General features: G+C 39.1%; 2 protein-coding genes across 2 annotated transcripts; one reads left to right on the plus strand and one right to left on the minus strand.

Moving 5' to 3' along the window:
* Positions 1-332: 332 nt before the first annotated feature.
* Positions 333-5,037, plus strand: MRPL19 (mitochondrial ribosomal protein L19; the record flags this gene model as incomplete). The annotated part of the gene is given in 5 exon segments (XM_009084476.1): positions 333-507; positions 2,174-2,292; positions 2,823-2,957; positions 3,751-3,932; positions 4,693-5,037. Coding segments are annotated over 5 exon segments (827 nt in total), but the record flags the coding sequence as incomplete, so codon positions are not given.
* Positions 5,038-6,698: 1,661 nt separating this feature from the next.
* GCFC2 (GC-rich sequence DNA-binding factor 2) lies at positions 6,699-15,698 on the minus strand (the record flags this gene model as incomplete). The annotated part of the gene is made up of 11 exons (XM_009084477.1): positions 6,699-6,813; positions 7,142-7,266; positions 7,602-7,748; positions 9,117-9,183; positions 10,109-10,185; positions 11,365-11,486; positions 11,753-11,903; positions 12,296-12,495; positions 13,236-13,348; positions 14,369-14,447; positions 15,575-15,698. Coding segments are annotated over 11 exons (1,320 nt in total), but the record flags the coding sequence as incomplete, so codon positions are not given.
* Between the last annotated feature and the right edge of the window lie 812 nt (positions 15,699-16,510).

The following is a 16,510-nucleotide window of genomic DNA, read 5'->3' on the forward strand; positions in this document are numbered from 1 at the left end:
CTGTCCTTCAGCTCCCCCTGTCCTTCAGCTAGCCCTGTCTTTCATCTCCTCCCTGCGTCTTATCCTCCCCTGCCCTTCATCCCTCCCTGCCCCTCATCCCTCCCTGCTCCTCATCCCCCCTTGCTTCTCTTCCCCTCCGGCCTTCATCCTCCCTCCCTTGCCCCTCGTCCTTCCCTGCCCCTCATCTCCCCCTGTCCCTCATTCCTCCCTGTCCCTCATCCCCTCCTGCCCTGCCCTGAGCCCCTCCCCAGTGCTCTCTGCCTGTGCCCTACGCTGTCGCAGAAATTGGGGGTGAGGGTGTCCCCGGTGGGGGTGGTCAGGCCTGGTTTGAGGGAGTTGGGGTGCAGGTCAGGTTGAAATAATGTGGGGTTTAAATGTTGTTTAATTTCTCACAGGGTGTTTTTCTTCCTCGGGGTATCGAGTGAACAGTGATGGAAAGCCAGAAAAGTTCCAGCCACCTCCCAAGCCTGTCATTATTGACAAGCAGAAGCAGAGGGAGGAGAGGAGGTAAGGTGCCCTGGTGCTTACTTGAGCTTGTACAAACTCACCTGGGCTTGTGTCCAGGTCTGCTGCCAGACTGGTTATTGTGTGAGCTGCTCCTGAAAGCATTATTGCACAAAAAGCATTTGCAGTGTTCTATGGAAAACCATTTACATTGACATATGTTTAAAACACCTTAAAATACTGTGTTCCAGAGTTTCTCAAAGAAGTGGAACATGACAAAAAATGTACACCAGCAAACACTTCTGCAAATTTGGAGTGAATTTGTGAACATCTCTTCAGTGTGCCACAGGGTGACAGGGACGTGAGTCCTGTGTCTGCCTTTGCAGTAGATCTTGAGATCGGTTGTGAGCACAGGCATCCCTGTTTGTGAAATGGAGCTGATGTCAGCAGTGTAACCATGAGGTATTTTGTTCTGGGTATTTTTTATGTCACTTCAACCCATTTCACAGAATGGTTTGGGTTGGAAGAGACCTTAAAGATCATCAAGTTCCAACCCCCTGCCTTGTGCAGGGACACCTTCCACTAGACCAGGTTGCTCAAGGTCCCATCCAGCCTGGCCTTGAACATTGCCAGGATGGGATAACCACAACCTCCTTTTTGGGTTTTAAACCCAGTTTGCATTGCTTTAAATGACACAGTGGTTAAAACTGCAGTGCTATGTTTGGGAGGAGATTGGTAGTATTGTATTGTTCATCTTTCCTCCAAAAAAAACCACCAAGCCCGTAGCACGTAGGCAGCCTAGGAATGAGAAAGGTATTAAAATCAGACTATAAAAACTTCCACTCTGTCCTCAGACCTGTTAGTGGAAATACCTGTAAGAAGTGAAGAATCAATGTGGCTCTTCTAAGAAATGCAGTGTGGGATGTGGCAGCTGGAGAGTACAGGGAGCTACATCATTTAAATAACATTTTATTCTCCTGAGACTGTGCAGCTTTGAAGACCATGAGTAGGTTTGGTGGTGTTTGTTGTCTGTGCAGCTGTATGTAGGTAGCAGCACCAACCAGAACTTCCGTGCTGCCACACTCATTGGCCTGTGCAGGTTTTCATGTCCTCCTTCTCTGTTTTGGGCACTTCCCTTCTGGCCAGATCCAGGATTTTTAAGATACATCTGTACCAATGAATTAAGTGAGTCCAGCTTCATCCTTAAGCTCGTAGGCCAAACATTCTTACCATCCAGACCAGAGTGACCACATCCAAGCAGTCTGTTGGAAGTGGTCCTCAGCTCAGGCCAACCCATGTCATATAACTGAGGTCCAGGGCATGAGGAAGTTCCTTAATATGGTTTAATTTATTGGAGCGGAAAATAGCTTTAAGAACCTTTAAGCTTCTCTAAGACAAAAGGACATTTATGTGGTATCTCCTGTAGAATCTATTTGTAAAACCTGGTGATAGATTGTTCCATATCTGTGACTATGAAGTCATCCAATAGTAGGTGTTCTGCCATGTGGGTTACAATTAAACCATGAAATAATCTGTTCCTCAGCTGTGACAGCTTTTTGGATAACAAAAAAAGTAATAAAATTGATGACTTCACAAACTGCAGTTCATATCTCTGAAAAGGCAAGTGGTTAACAGCTAGTAATTTTTAGGCCAAATACTTGGACTTCTCTGGTACTTTATGTGGAAATGCTTTTGTTTCATACTTTTAAAAGTTTGGCTTTTCTTACAGGTTCCTGAGCCCTGAATTTATACCTCCCAGAGGGAGAACAGATCCTCTTAAATACTATATGGAAAGAAAGGACATGATACAGAGAAGAAAAGTCTTCAACATCCCAGAGTTCTATGTTGGTCAGTAACAGCACCAAAGCTTTCATAAGTCTGTCAGTATTTTACATTGTGTGGGGTGGTAAAAAACTGTGGTCAGATGTAAAATAGCATAAAACATCACAGTATCAGGTGTGTGAGAACAACTAGTATGTGTTTCTCTACGTAGTACTTCATATTTTGATTTCATATTTGCATCCAGACTCCATTGAAAGTATAATACTAATGTGTTTCTGATGTGGCTTTTTTTTCTATCCTGGCACTTGCCATATGGTTTACGAGTAAAGGTCGAGAAAAAAAAGCAATCATTCGATTATTTATATTCAGTTTGGATAGTGAAGAGTAAAAAAATAAGTGTGGAGAAGGTTCATAGTTAACCTATAGAATCACTTCAACATATACTAATTCAGGGCATGTTAGAAGTTTCTTCTGTTTCTTGCAGTTTTGATGGACAACAAAACATTTTCTAAATGTACCTAAATACGTGCACTTTGCCTGACTCTTCCCACATTCTGGTCTGTATTAACTTGAACAGCCCATATGTTTTTTGGCAGGCAGTATACTGGCTGTGACTACTGCAGATCCATATGCCAATGCCAAATCCAACCGGTTTGTTGGCATCTGCATCCAGAGAGGAGGAAAAGGACTCGGCGCTACCTTTGTCCTTCGGAATGTTATAGAAGACCAAGGTGGGTTTTTAACTGTGGGAATTATGCTACAAGTGTCAAACAAAAAATGTCTGAGTTGTAGAAATTTAGTCTGTGGGGAAGATGACAACAGGTGAGAGTGAAATCGTGACTCTGCCTGTTAGGGTGTCCTGCAGGTTTACAGCTGTGTAAACAGATGTTAATGTGCTCTGTATTTAAAGGAACTGCTTAGTCATTTTTTTTGTCCAGATACTTCGTGATTTTTAGACATTCCATGATGGTTGTACTTGTATTTGAGCCTGGGCAATGTGCTGCTAGCTATGTAAATACCAGCCCAGTTTGAGCACTGCGTATTTGCATGAACTAGGGATGTATGTGTGAACTGTTTAACCAGCAACAGAGTAGCAGAGTTTTATCATAGGTTCGTATTCTGGTTTATGACAAAATTGAGGGTGATGCATATAGTGAAGTTCTGAGAGCAATTATGAAGGGGTTGGGTGTCTCTTCGTACACACTACACATACACTGAGAGGGATAGTAACAGCCATTGTAACCAAAAGGGAGTAAAGTTTAAAACCCAAGCTCATCTTTAAATTCAAGCCATTCCATGTCTCTTAAGCCATTCTGTTATCAAAGATTTGACTTCCAAAAGAGATCTGCATGTGCCTGTGCAGACACACTGCACAAGTACAATCACATGTGCACACAGCACTGCAGTTCTCTGAGAAAAGCAGTTCTGCAATGACACAGGAATGTGTAACACTGAAGAAATACTAATTAGGTGTTAGTATTTCTAATTAATTTGGTTCATTAAACCAGACTTTCTCTCTCTAAGGTGTTGAAATATGTTATGAACTGTACAACCCTCGAATCCAGGCGATCGAGGTCCTGAAGCTGGAAAAGAGACTGGATGACAACCTGATGTACCTGCGAGATGCCCTCCCTGAATACAGCACTTTTGACGTGAATATGAAACCTGTGCCTCGTTTGGACCACGAAGAAGTTCCTGTAAACAAGGTAGGAGCCACATATTCCAGGGGGAAGGCAGAGGATTATTTAGGTAGCCTCCCTGAAAGGCTGTATCTAATGTAGCTCTTTGCTACATTAGTTACCAGGGGGACAGAAATAGATAGAACAAGTCTTTGTGCCATTTCTACAGTGAAAGAATATTGAGAATATCAGTACCTGCCATCCTCAGGTATTGATAGTTCATTTTGAAGACATGCAAGGAGTAGCAGCCTCTACCTGCCTCTGTGTAACTCTGCAGAGGAGAAGGCTTTTCTTGCAGAAATGTTATTATTAATGTGGTTACTGATTCAGGAGTGGCTGGTGTCAGGAAACAATATAAGATGGAGGAGGGATCTAAAATCTCAGAGAAGATCCAGAAACCACCAGACCCTGCCAGCGTGTTGAGTAGGAACTCAGTAACTTATAGTGGTCATTCCTCCCTTTCCCTATCATACTACTTTTATTTTTCTTTAATAAGGAACAAAACTACAAAAGATAAGTTGAAACAAAGTGAAGTTAAGGACTGTGTGATAAATCAACGTGGTGTTAATTAAGAAGTTTTACAAGATACTATGACAAGTTGTGGACAAAAAAATTCCTCTTCTTGTAACAGTATAAAGTAATGGTTCCTTAACACACTGACACATCAGTTATTTTTCTCTTACTTTCTTTCTATTAGAGCAGGAGTGATCTCATCTTTTGCTAAGCTTATAATCAAAAATCTAATTACTTAATGCCTTTTAATTTTTTTTAATATCTTTCACTCTAGCTGCAGGTACGAATGAAACCTAAACCATGGTCAAAACGGTGGGAAAGACCAAAATACAATATAAAAGGAATAAAGTTTGAGCTACATGAAAAGAAAATGAAAGAAGCACAAAAGTGGAGCCAACCATGGCTGGAGTTTGATATGCTGCGAGAATATGACACTTCAAAAATAGAGGAAAAAATTTGGAGAGAAGTCAGTGAAGAACTTAAAAAATAATAATTTTTTTGCAGTCTCGGAATTACAGAGATAATATTTTTAGTTTACTACATGGATGATCCGTTGTCAAGTTTTGTATATACATAGTTAAAGCAAACAATAAAGTTAACCTTTCCAGAGGATTTCAAAGTGCACAGACTTTTGTGGTTGAACATGAATTTTCTGTTCTTGAGAGCAGACAGTCCTTTTGCTGAGGAGTAGAACACATGTTCACCTCTTTTCCAAAGTGAGAAACTTCCTTTTTTTAAATTACCATTACCAAGAGGGGTTTTTAGCACCCAGTCAAGTTAGCTGTAGCAGTAACACTCATCTGCTAAAGGAGCAGCAAAGACAGAGTGAAGAACTGTGCCTCAGTTCACTGCCTGACTCTGCTGTTTAGGTCAAATCACGTCAATTAGCATAAGGTTCATGAGGAAACGTTTGCAGTGGCAGTGCAGGTTCTCAATACTGGGACAGCTGATTTCATCAAACTCAGTGTTTCCATAGGAGAAACAGAGAGGTTCTGAGTGCAAGTGGCCACTGCCTTCGCAATGCTTACAAGTCATTACAAGGAGTATTTCTTCCAGAAACAAACAGCTACAGAGTAAAATTATCACACAACATCAGTTACATTCCTGTAATAGCACAGGGCTGGTGCTGGAGACAAGCTGGGATGAGACAAAGCAGAAGAAGATAAAAGCAACGAGTTCATGAGCTTGTGGTGATTGCTGATCAGCAGTTGCATTGTTGTTGGCATTCTGAGAGGAAAAAGAACAGATACTCATTCTTGAAAGCAGGTTAGGGGAACCTGAAAGGTCTTTTTCACACAACTTAATAACATTCTTGGCACATGTTAGAGAATTGAACTGTGGAAGTCATTAACACAGCAAAGTATTTTATTTTCAGAATAAACCAAAATTAACTGTTCGTATAACACTGGCCAAAACTATTTACAATTAAAATATTTTACAAAAATATATTTTTAACTTACAAAAATATAAAAGAAAGCATAGGGATTAAGTCTGCAAGGGTTAAATTCCAGTCCCAGAAGATTTTGGAAAAATGTAGTCACAAGTAAACATACAGAGTCTGTGATGCACAACAGTTTCTACAGTAAATCATCCTTGTTATTATGTAACAATATTTATGGCAAAGGTACAAAGTTATAAACATTACAAATCTAATAAGGATATGAAGAAGGTTCAGTAGATCTGACAGTGAAGCAAAAGGAAGAGATTTTTAGAGTTTCAGTTAGTAGAAAGTAACTGAAGTGGTTTTGTGCACACAACCATGACACCTGTGATGAACAGCCTGACTCCCCTCCTTCCTGTATCAGGGTCCAACCCCCTGCAGCATTCTGAGTTCTTTTTCACTAGGATTGGCTTAACCAATAACCCTAACAAAACATCACTGTGGGTCAAAAGTTAGCTCAATGACTGCCAGGTCAGAATGACATTTAGCAATTAATGCTGACAATAGCTTGTCAAGTTGTCTACTGGCCAGCAGTGATGAACTTCACAAGCACTTTCTACCTTCCCAGGAATCCTTCCAGAAAGGACACAGCATTAAAGCACTATCATACATTTTAGAATACCTGGAACCATTTCTTCAACAACTGAAATTTGTAAAGAGTCCTGAACCCAGGAGTAGTTGGCAGAAGACAACATTTGGAAAAATACTCTCATGTATTTAACACTAAAAACCACTACATCTTTGAGTAGTCAAGATCCACTAATTAAATTTCATATTGGAACTGGTCTAGTGTAAACAGCAGGCTTGTTTCAGTAATGTAAGTGTTGCTTCAAAAATTCCTATTTCCCAATCACTGATTTAAGGTGTTCAAGTTTATGCTCTTCAATGAAGTCTTCAACAATACGCAGAGCTCCAATTTTCACCAGCAAGAGAAGAACTTCTTTTGTTTCATCACTATTAAGAAAAAAACAATTACATGATATACCTGACTGAAGTACTTGAGGTTTCTTAAAATTAAGACTCAGGCATCTCTTCCTGACCACTTGTCACCAGGTGACCTTGGCTACTCTGATTGTTAACAGCACCCAACACCTCACACCATCACAGCAAACCATCACTGCAGCAGCACTCCTTCACACTGCAGCATCCATCTTTGGTTTTGTATATGCACGTGACAAGAACAACCTTGAAAGTTTCAAATATATAAAGCTTAAGGAAATAAAAAAAATACTTAAAAGTACTGGAGGAAGCACCTGAATCCAAGGAAAGGGTTATCTGATACCTGTGGTTATTCTTGTGTAGAGTACAGGCACACTGCAGTAAATGCTGGCACAAGTTCAGCAATTCGGGGAGAGTTGATCCACTTCTAAGATCTTGGAACCATCCTTCTGGGAGGCATTCAACCACCTGTTCACACAAAAAATGTTTGGAAAGAAGTTTTAAAAGTATTTCAACATAACCAAGTGACATCTGATGAGGACCTTCTGGCAGGTTCAGTCATTATTAGTAGTGTATTTCTTTAAAGCCAAGATAGATTATCCCTAAAAATGGTTCTGCTTAAGAACCTGCACACCAGTATTGGCTCTAAAATGCTCTTATGCACCAAAGTTATTTAAAAAAATTTTTCAGCATAAAATCTAGTTTATTTTTTTTAAATATTACATCTTGAGTTTTGACTCCCCTTCATGGAAAAAAAAAGCTTTTAGCATACACCCTCTTCCAATGTACATGTTATTGTTTACCTTATTACACTTCTCTATATTATCCAGCCCTAGAGGTGTGTTTAAGATGTTCAGGAGAAGGTAACGATTCAGCAACTTGCTCAGCGCCAAATCACGGACCTTCTCTTCTTGGACAATCCCATCCCAGAGAACAATATTGGAGAGCAGCTGCAGTGATAAGAAACAAAGAATCTGTGTATCTGGTGGCTGTTAAGTGTGCTAAAACACAGTATTACAAGGTCCATGCAAGATAAAGATAAAAATACTATGTCCATCCAATTCAAGTGCTCAAACCCCAGGATTCATGCTCTCCAAACTTACTGTCACTTAGCCTGCATATAATAAATAACCTAATTAATTTCACATGTGCATACAAACTGTACCCTAATATGTGAATATATAGCCTCCCAAGGCTGGGAAGAGCATTTCACCCTTTCAATAGCTAACAATTTGCTAAGTAGAGAAGATAACTAAGCAAACTGCCAGAGAATCCAAGACAGAAGTGAAGAAAGTTACTACATGTGCTCAGGATAAGGCTACACACAGTTCCTCACAGCATGATGAGGTTGGCAGCCACAGTTCACTGCAGCACAAAGACTGTGGGTGATAACAGCATCATTGGGCACTGACAGTTTACTTCTGTTGCCTCTATCACCATAAATCCTTACAACTGTTGTCACTTTTGAGTCTGTAAGGCTGTGTCTGTAAGGGTAAAACGTCTTCAAGTTAAGTTACCTGAAAATTAACCTGTTCTGAGTCAAGGAGGATAAGCAACATGAATAGTAGGGAAACTGAAATACTGTCTGGGATTTCAATGGGGTTTATGCATCTAAATCTCATCTTTAGTAAAAATCCAAATCTAATCCTAGAAGAAACATAACTTAAGTAGGAACTGAATCACAGGCATTCAGGAATTCCCAACTCAGTACTCCAAAAGTAAACCTATACTGGTGCTGCTCTATGAACACAGTGATTATATTCTACAATAATGGTTACTGTAACTAACACCACGGATTATAAAAATACTGTGCTGCTCTGACAATAAACACTATGTTGATCATAAAATTGTGTTAAAAAAACAATGCTTTCATTGTTCCTACAACTTAGTGCCATCATCATTCTGACCAGGATCCCCAAAAGAACCTGTCTGTCCCTGCAGTGTTGGGTGACAGAGTCTAAGATGACGTGAGGCCAACAGGCCTGGGGGATCCATTCAATGGAAAAACAATGAACCAGCAGGAACAGATGGTGAGATCAAAGTCTCTTACAAAAGGTGTACCAGTTAGGCAAACAGAAAATAAAGTGTTTGTTTGTAATTCAATCTTATATCGTAACATACAGATTGCACAGAGAACACATCCTTCACTGTGAAAAATGGTTATCTACCCTAATAGAAAAATATTAATCTCCCAGGAATTGGACTTGCTTGAAGAAATATTTCCTAACTGACTGAAAAATATTTTTTTTTCACTTAAATGAATTTCAAAGGAAAAAAAAACCAACTGAAAAACCAAAACCCAGTTCTATTTTCTCTACCTTAACAGCTGACCAAAACCGTCTTTCTTGAAATTTTGAACATAGTGATGACTTGTCTTCCACAGCACTGGTCATGGGAAAAAGAAAGAAAAGTTAAAATAAGGGTTATTTCTTGTTTGATTTAAAAGAAGATAAACAGGCATCTGATCTCTGATTAATTCCCTGCAATGTTCATCTGATACTGATAAATTCCAGAATGTTAATTGTGGAATTCCTTCAGCAGTGGCAGCCAGAACCAGAATAAGGATCCAAGCAAAGAGCTGTCAATCTGAACCCATTATAATACAACTGCTATGAAATAATTTCCAATAAAATTACCAACTGGAAAAACTCATGTCTACATTTCATGGACTCATATCAAAACAGCACTGCTTAGAACCAAACATCCTACACCAGCTGTAGCAAAGCTTATCTCCTAGCTGTACCTTAACCCCACATCTCCCAGAGTCCTACTTATTCCCATCTTTGGAACAGCATCCAGTAATCACAGAATGGTAGAAAGGGACCTTAAGGACTATTTAGTTCCACCCCCCTGCCATGGGCAGGGGCATCTTCCACTAGATCAGGTTGCTCCAAGCCCCATCCAGCCTGGCCTGAGCACTTCCAGTGGCTGTAAGAAGCATGAACAGTAAACCCCATTTTAGGAATGACAGGAGGGATCAGGGGACACATGGACATGACACCAGACCACCTAAACTAGCACAGGCCCTCAAATACAGGCTGCTGTGCTAAAACCAGACTATGGACCTCATATACTGAAAAGCTTTCAGTTACAAGTGCAGAAAAGTGTCGAGTCAGTAGAGTTACCCTTATTAGAAAGAGTTCATTAACAGGAATAAAGCTTCATACCCTTTCCTATGATAAAACCAAAGAAGGAATGTTTATCCCATTATCTGCTAATGAATGTCTACAATCTTTCATCTACATCTGTAGGGCAGAAGAGTAGAGGAATTAAAAACAACACAAGCTTAAGAGTCTCAGGGTCAGATTACCTTTTAGGATACAGAGGAATAAAGACATCTTCCTCTACAGATTTCTGCATTCTTAGGACAACTATGTTTATCAATTCCTGTTTAAAAAAGAATTCTTAATGTTACTAGCGTAATTATTTTCTTTCCTTGCAAGAAAAACTTTATCTTCCATTTGTAACAATTTCAATGGTTATTTTGTTCATCCCAAAGTGTAACATGTTAATTACAGAAAACACAGTTGCCACTTGTATATAATATATGAGAGCATGAATGTATTAAAAACAGTAGACAAATCACAGCTGCAACTATCTATACAGTTAACCTAAAGGATTTATCTTTTTTTAAGATGAAATTTTTCCCCTAAGTGAGACCTTTTTTTGCACACTCATTTGCAATGGCAGAAGGAAAGCTGTATAGATTAACAACCAAAGAAGTTATACATAAAGGATCTCCATAAAAAGGTGAAATTCTATGTAAAAAAAAATATTCACCATAGCTAGGACAGTAAGCATTTTTAGGCAACATGCTTTTAGGTGCCCTAGACTGCCACCTACTCATATAAAGTTCTAGTTTATTTTACTCTCTGTACAAATGGTATCTTGGCTAAGGTCAATTGTACCACTTGACTTCAAGTCAGAAACCTCTGGAAGGCATAAATGTTTTCTTTAAAATATTTCTTTTCATGCTCAGGGCCCAAAGATCCACCCCATTTCACCAGTTTTATACTAGATAAACCTCCAGGTTTATACCAGAATAAAACCAGAATCAAGCTCAAGGGCATGTTAAGAGTGACAGTGTATAAAGCTAATTACTAAAAGATTGCCAAGATTACAAAGTAGTTTTTCTCCTCACCAATTACCCTAGCTTTGAGAACTTTCAAGTTTTAAAATTCTAGGTCTACTTTATAAATTAAAAACTTAAGGAATGGACCAGTGGAGCATTGTCAGCATTTAAAGCTCAAACCTGGAAAGATAATTAAATGCAAATCTAAATTCTAACCATTGTTACTGTGGTGAAACAATGTTAGACGTACAGATTCTGGATAGGTACAGGCAGGAAATAACTTCTGCCTCAGGAGTGTCTCATCATCTTCAACAAGGAGAGCATAAGAGAAATACAAGCTTAACTGTTAAATATTCTTAATATAAAGTGACAAAACAAACACATCATCAGAACCCAACAGCCTGAGAATAATGTTCTCAGTGCCCATAGGAGCACACACAACATCATGTACACTGGGTGATGTTCCCCTTTCTAAGTACCACAGGAGCTTTTACCTCTCTTGCTCGACTAGACTCAATTTTGGATAGGACTTGTTTTCCGAAGATGTTATTGCAAAGCTGTACAAGGTTCTTTGTCTGTGAAGTAGATAAAGGATCCCACACACTCTTCACAAATGCTGGGGGAAAAAAAAAAGGAATTGATTTCATTCACAATATGTAAGTACTTATCCACCCTAGTCTCAAGACATCAACTAACAGAAGTAAAACATAAGCTCAGGCTCTCACAATAACCTTAGAGAGGCTGCCTCAGCCTCACCCTGTGGAACTACCTAATCACCACATCTTGGAGCACTGCTATATACCATTATTTGATAGCTATCCCTTTTATTTAAGGTTTGATTGTATAGCTGCAGTGAACATTTTCAAGACAATCTTACTATACCTGTAATTTTGGGAAGAACAGTTTTTTCAATCACTCTAGGCAAAACTTCTTGATCATGGTCATCATCCCTTTTTGACTCAGATACGTTTTCTACATTGCTGAATTCTTCTATAGCTCTGAACCAGGGCATCTCTTCCAACTCTGTAAAATTCTGCTGAAAAATCATTCCTGTTAGTTGTTCACCTGGTAGCTCCATCCAATGATACCACAGATTCCCACTTAATTTCAGATCTACCCTCACCACTGAACAGGCCAAACCAGCAAATCAGGAAAACTATATTTAAAATTAGAATTTAAAAGGTGAGATTGTTGAAGCGCCTTCAAAAAACTCAGAAGAATTCTTTTTACAAGGGCTGTTGCAAAAGGGGCTGGAGGTAAGGGGAAAGGAGAAAGCTAAGAAGATTTCATCAGATGCTTCAATTTCTAAGACAACACAGGAGCCTTCTACTAATTACTGTGCTATGTATAGGAAAAAATATTTTTCATACTAAAACATGATACATACACACAATTGCCAAAGGAAAAGTCAGCTGAGTCACTTACCTCAAGAGGATTCCAACTTATTAACTGAACTCTGATCAATGGATTTAATAGCTTAGGCAGGCAGAAACTGATATAGGCATCACAGTAAGAGTCAGGAAACTTCTCTTTCCATTCCTGGAATTTCAACAGGATTTTTCTGGTGTCACAAAAATCTGCATGTACATCTTCAAAGACTTTCCTACTATCCTCTAAAACGTTATCTATGGATAATATTCATTGGGAATAAAAAGAAACAATCACAGAATTTATTGAGGCATAAGCTGAAGAGTTTATGCATCTATAGGACATAAGAAATATCTTTATGATAATTACACTTATTTATCTTTGACACATCTGACACTGAAATGGGTTTTAAAGTCAGCTCCCTGGAAAACCCAGCTTTAGGAAAACAAGTGTCAAAAGACAACGAAAGGCAAGTTTCTTCATGATCTATTTCACAGATTTATATAACCACCATGTTTCAAATTTTATACTGCAGTAACAAGATTTCAGACATGAAAATCCTTCTGCCGTTATCTGGAGAAAGGCTATTATGCCTTTCCCTCCTCCTCTTCATCAATTCATTCACGGTAATTACAACACCAATCTTTAATTCACTCTCTACCTTCAGGAAACAAATCGATTATACAAAACACGTTGCAGCACTGCCCTGAGTACTGTCAGATCAGCTCTGGCATAATGTGACAAAGCTTGCTTCTAGTTATCCAGCCATGAGTAATGCTGCCCCCACATAACTCACACCAAAAGAAATCCACAACCATTCACCCATTCTTCCCAAATCATTGGTCAGAACTGTCAGAATGCATTTCTTTTCTACAGTGTGTAACTAAGAACATGGAACTCAAATGAAGTATTTCTTCACTTTTCCTTAATTTAAAAAAAATAAAAAATACCAGAAAGAGATTTTGTTCGAGGGCATCACATGAAGACTGCCACCAACCTTTGCTCTTCTGGAACTCATCCACCTCTGTGGGAGTCAGCTCATCATCACTCGACATGCCTTCGTGGTGATCAGCTCCTCCTGACTGCTCTCTCGCCTGCCGTCTGCAACTCCTGCATTTTGGAATGAACTCACATGAGTTATCCCCTCCCATGGATGCAGGAAGAAGCTTAATGAAAAACAGTCCAGCTTCAAAAAGCATACTTAAAGCAAATTGTAAGAGCAACAGCCTAAGGAGAGCAATGAGAAAACAACAGTAATTATGTAACTGTAAGGACACCTACACTGTGGAAGAAGGGGGTCTGGGAACCAACATAAAAGAGGTTAGAGCAACATCTCAGATCTCACCTATGAACCATGTAATAACCTTCATCTCATTCCCACTGATGAGGCTAACAACTGATCCCACCTAGAACACTGAGCACCTGGCATGGTGCTGGACACTGTCTCTGACAGTTTTAGTGTGTAGTAAAGAACTGAGCTCTCAGACTTCGACATCTCAGTTCTGGATCACTCATGCAACAACCAACCCACAAAAAAACTGTGATAGCACCCAAGTGCCAGCTGGGCTCCGAAAACTATTGCCATAGCACCAAGAACAACAGACTGCAAAATCAATAGCTTGTATATCTGCCACAGGAAAGTGACACATGATAGCAAAGTGATAGTGCATAAATACTTTCATACAGTTAATCAATCAGCATTACAAGTTAACTGCTTCAAGTTTAAGTTATTATTATACCATTTTTCATCCACTAAAATTCCAAGCAACTTGGTAGTAGTATAGTTATGAGTTGAGGCAACCATTTCAACTGTAAAACCTTCAAAGCTCCCAATAATGTAAAAAAAACTATTGGTCCCAATCGCTGAACACCATAATATCCAAAATGCTAATTAAAAAATTAATGTTAATTTAAAATAACAAGATCTATTAGCATTCAGATGCAAATCAACACGAAGAGAATGACAATAAAAAAAATGGTTTCCAAGTACTCCAAGTTTTGGAAACAAAAACAGGGTTTTTTTTTGTGTAATCTCATGTAGCAATCCTACAGGTTTATATTCGTACTGCAAGAAATGACAGGCAGTCAGTGCACAGCACATTTAGCAGAGTTAAGTGCTGTCATAGCTACCTTCGGTGCTCACACATTTCCAGAAGCTGTGTCTTCTCATCACTGTCCAATCCACCTTCCCTTGGTTTGTCATTCCCACCTATCAGAAGACAAAACCAGCCAAAAATAAAAAGTGTCATGATTTTAAAGTTCCCTTTTTTTGTTTCAAACAGGAAACACAATATCTCCTTCCACTGTTTTTCATTTAGAAAATAGCCAATGAAAAAATCAAATATCCTAATCAAAACTTTAACAGTCACCAGAGTAACTCAGAGTAAATTTATCTGTAGCACTCCTAGCTGGCTGAGATGTGCACAGCATACCAATACTGAAGTATTATCATGTAAGATAAACCAGCCTTTCCACTGTATTAAATACAAATAGGAACATACAAAACAATTATAAGTGCTCCTAAACATGCAAGCACAGTCTCATTTGTAATGAACTGGAAGTAAAACCATTTTAACAGCAACTATTATTATGGCATTACTCTTTTCTTCTTAACACCTGCTGCCAGTGTGTTATACCATTTTATGAAATCATTCAGATGGCCACTTTTTCCCATCAGCAGTTTATTCCTTGTATTGAGAAGGCTGAACCCATATGATTAGTAGTTACCAGGAACCAGTGCATCTGGCCTCCATCTGTTCCCAGCAGCTCCAAGCATATTGCTCTTAGCTTTGCCTAAACGGTTTTAAAGGGTTTGGTTTTGCAGGTTTGGGATTTTTAAATAGCAGCTAGAGATTCACACAGCATACAAACAATACACTGGTGTGGAAAGAAAATATGAGATGAGAAAACTGAAGTAATTTTTCCAACAGTGACTGAAACAGTTCTCTTTTAGATAAAACTCTTAACACTGAGTGGCTTCTTTCTTCATGTTCTGCCATATGTGTGTCACCTCCTGGTTTGATATATCCATTCTGAGCACACACACAGCCTTAAAGACACTCTCATGGAAAACAGATGTTGCCAATTAAACATTCTGCTTTTTCATATATTCACCGAGGTCCATAATAAGCAAGCTTTCTCCAACTGAAGAAACTGGGAAACTGACATGGCTGAGGTACGAGTTTCAAATGAGGTATAGTAGAACACACCTACTGAAAATGGGAAGGAGAAAGTAGATCAAAGGTGAAAATTAAAATCTTAACCCAAAAAGTAACTGCATTGCTGCTGAGAGAGTGGATGTTTCAGTAAGAAAATAACTTCTAACTTCATACTAACTTGTCAGATGCTGAATGTAAGCAGATTCACTTTTCAGCTCCTCTTGTCTTCGTTTCAGTACTTTCATGGCTTGTTGTTGAAGAAGAACATGTACAGCCCATTCCAGCTCATTAATGTCTGTCAGCTGAAATACAGTAAACAGTAATCAGGTTTTCAATTGATTAAAATCCTACAAGAATCAACAAAAAACAGTTTCCAAGGGTTCTCAGTATAGCTGTGAAATTAGAACCAAAGTATCACAGATTGAAATTTCCGGGTCATCAGAGTTTTTCAGGCTTTTCTTAAAAGGCTGAAAACACAAACTAACTACCCATCAGGGACAACCTAAGACTTCATGCAAAAGGGTTCACCTGGACCCATGAGAAAAAAGTTTTTACTATATGTGGGAGAATTTCTGATTGCTAATGGACATGTGAGCAATCCAGTCTTGCTAGCAGGGCCTGAGCAAGCTGCAGGCTAAGCTGTTCAAGGACACAGCTGCAGCTGAAATGAGAGAAAGGAGGTAGCAAGATAAGCAGCTCCTGGCTGCGGGATGCAGGAGCTGAAGATGGTTAAAGGTGGAGAACAATGATTAAGGCATTTTATGATTGATATGTAGGTGACCGATAGCATTGTGTGTAAGGTAAGCTAGTGGTAATAATTAACCAATAATAAGTAGGCAACAATATTTAGGAGGTTGTCACTTTGGTAATTATATATAGTTAGAGAAGTACTAAGAACACTTGGCATTATTTTACTGATAGTCATTATTATTAGATTAGCATATAGCTGTATTGTTAAGAATATATCCAAGATGACCCATGGAGTCTTGCTCGCACAAAAAGAAAAAGGGGGAATTGTTGAAGAATGGCTAAGGCAACAGGGGCACAGCTCCCAGAGAGCACTGTGCGAGCAAGACTCGAGCAAAGATCTATGGGAGCTTTGAGCATATAACTA

This window comes from Acanthisitta chloris, unplaced genomic scaffold (genome assembly GCF_000695815.1).
Source record: "Acanthisitta chloris isolate BGI_N310 unplaced genomic scaffold, ASM69581v1 scaffold22791, whole genome shotgun sequence".
Taxonomy (NCBI): Eukaryota; Metazoa; Chordata; class Aves; order Passeriformes; family Acanthisittidae; genus Acanthisitta; species Acanthisitta chloris.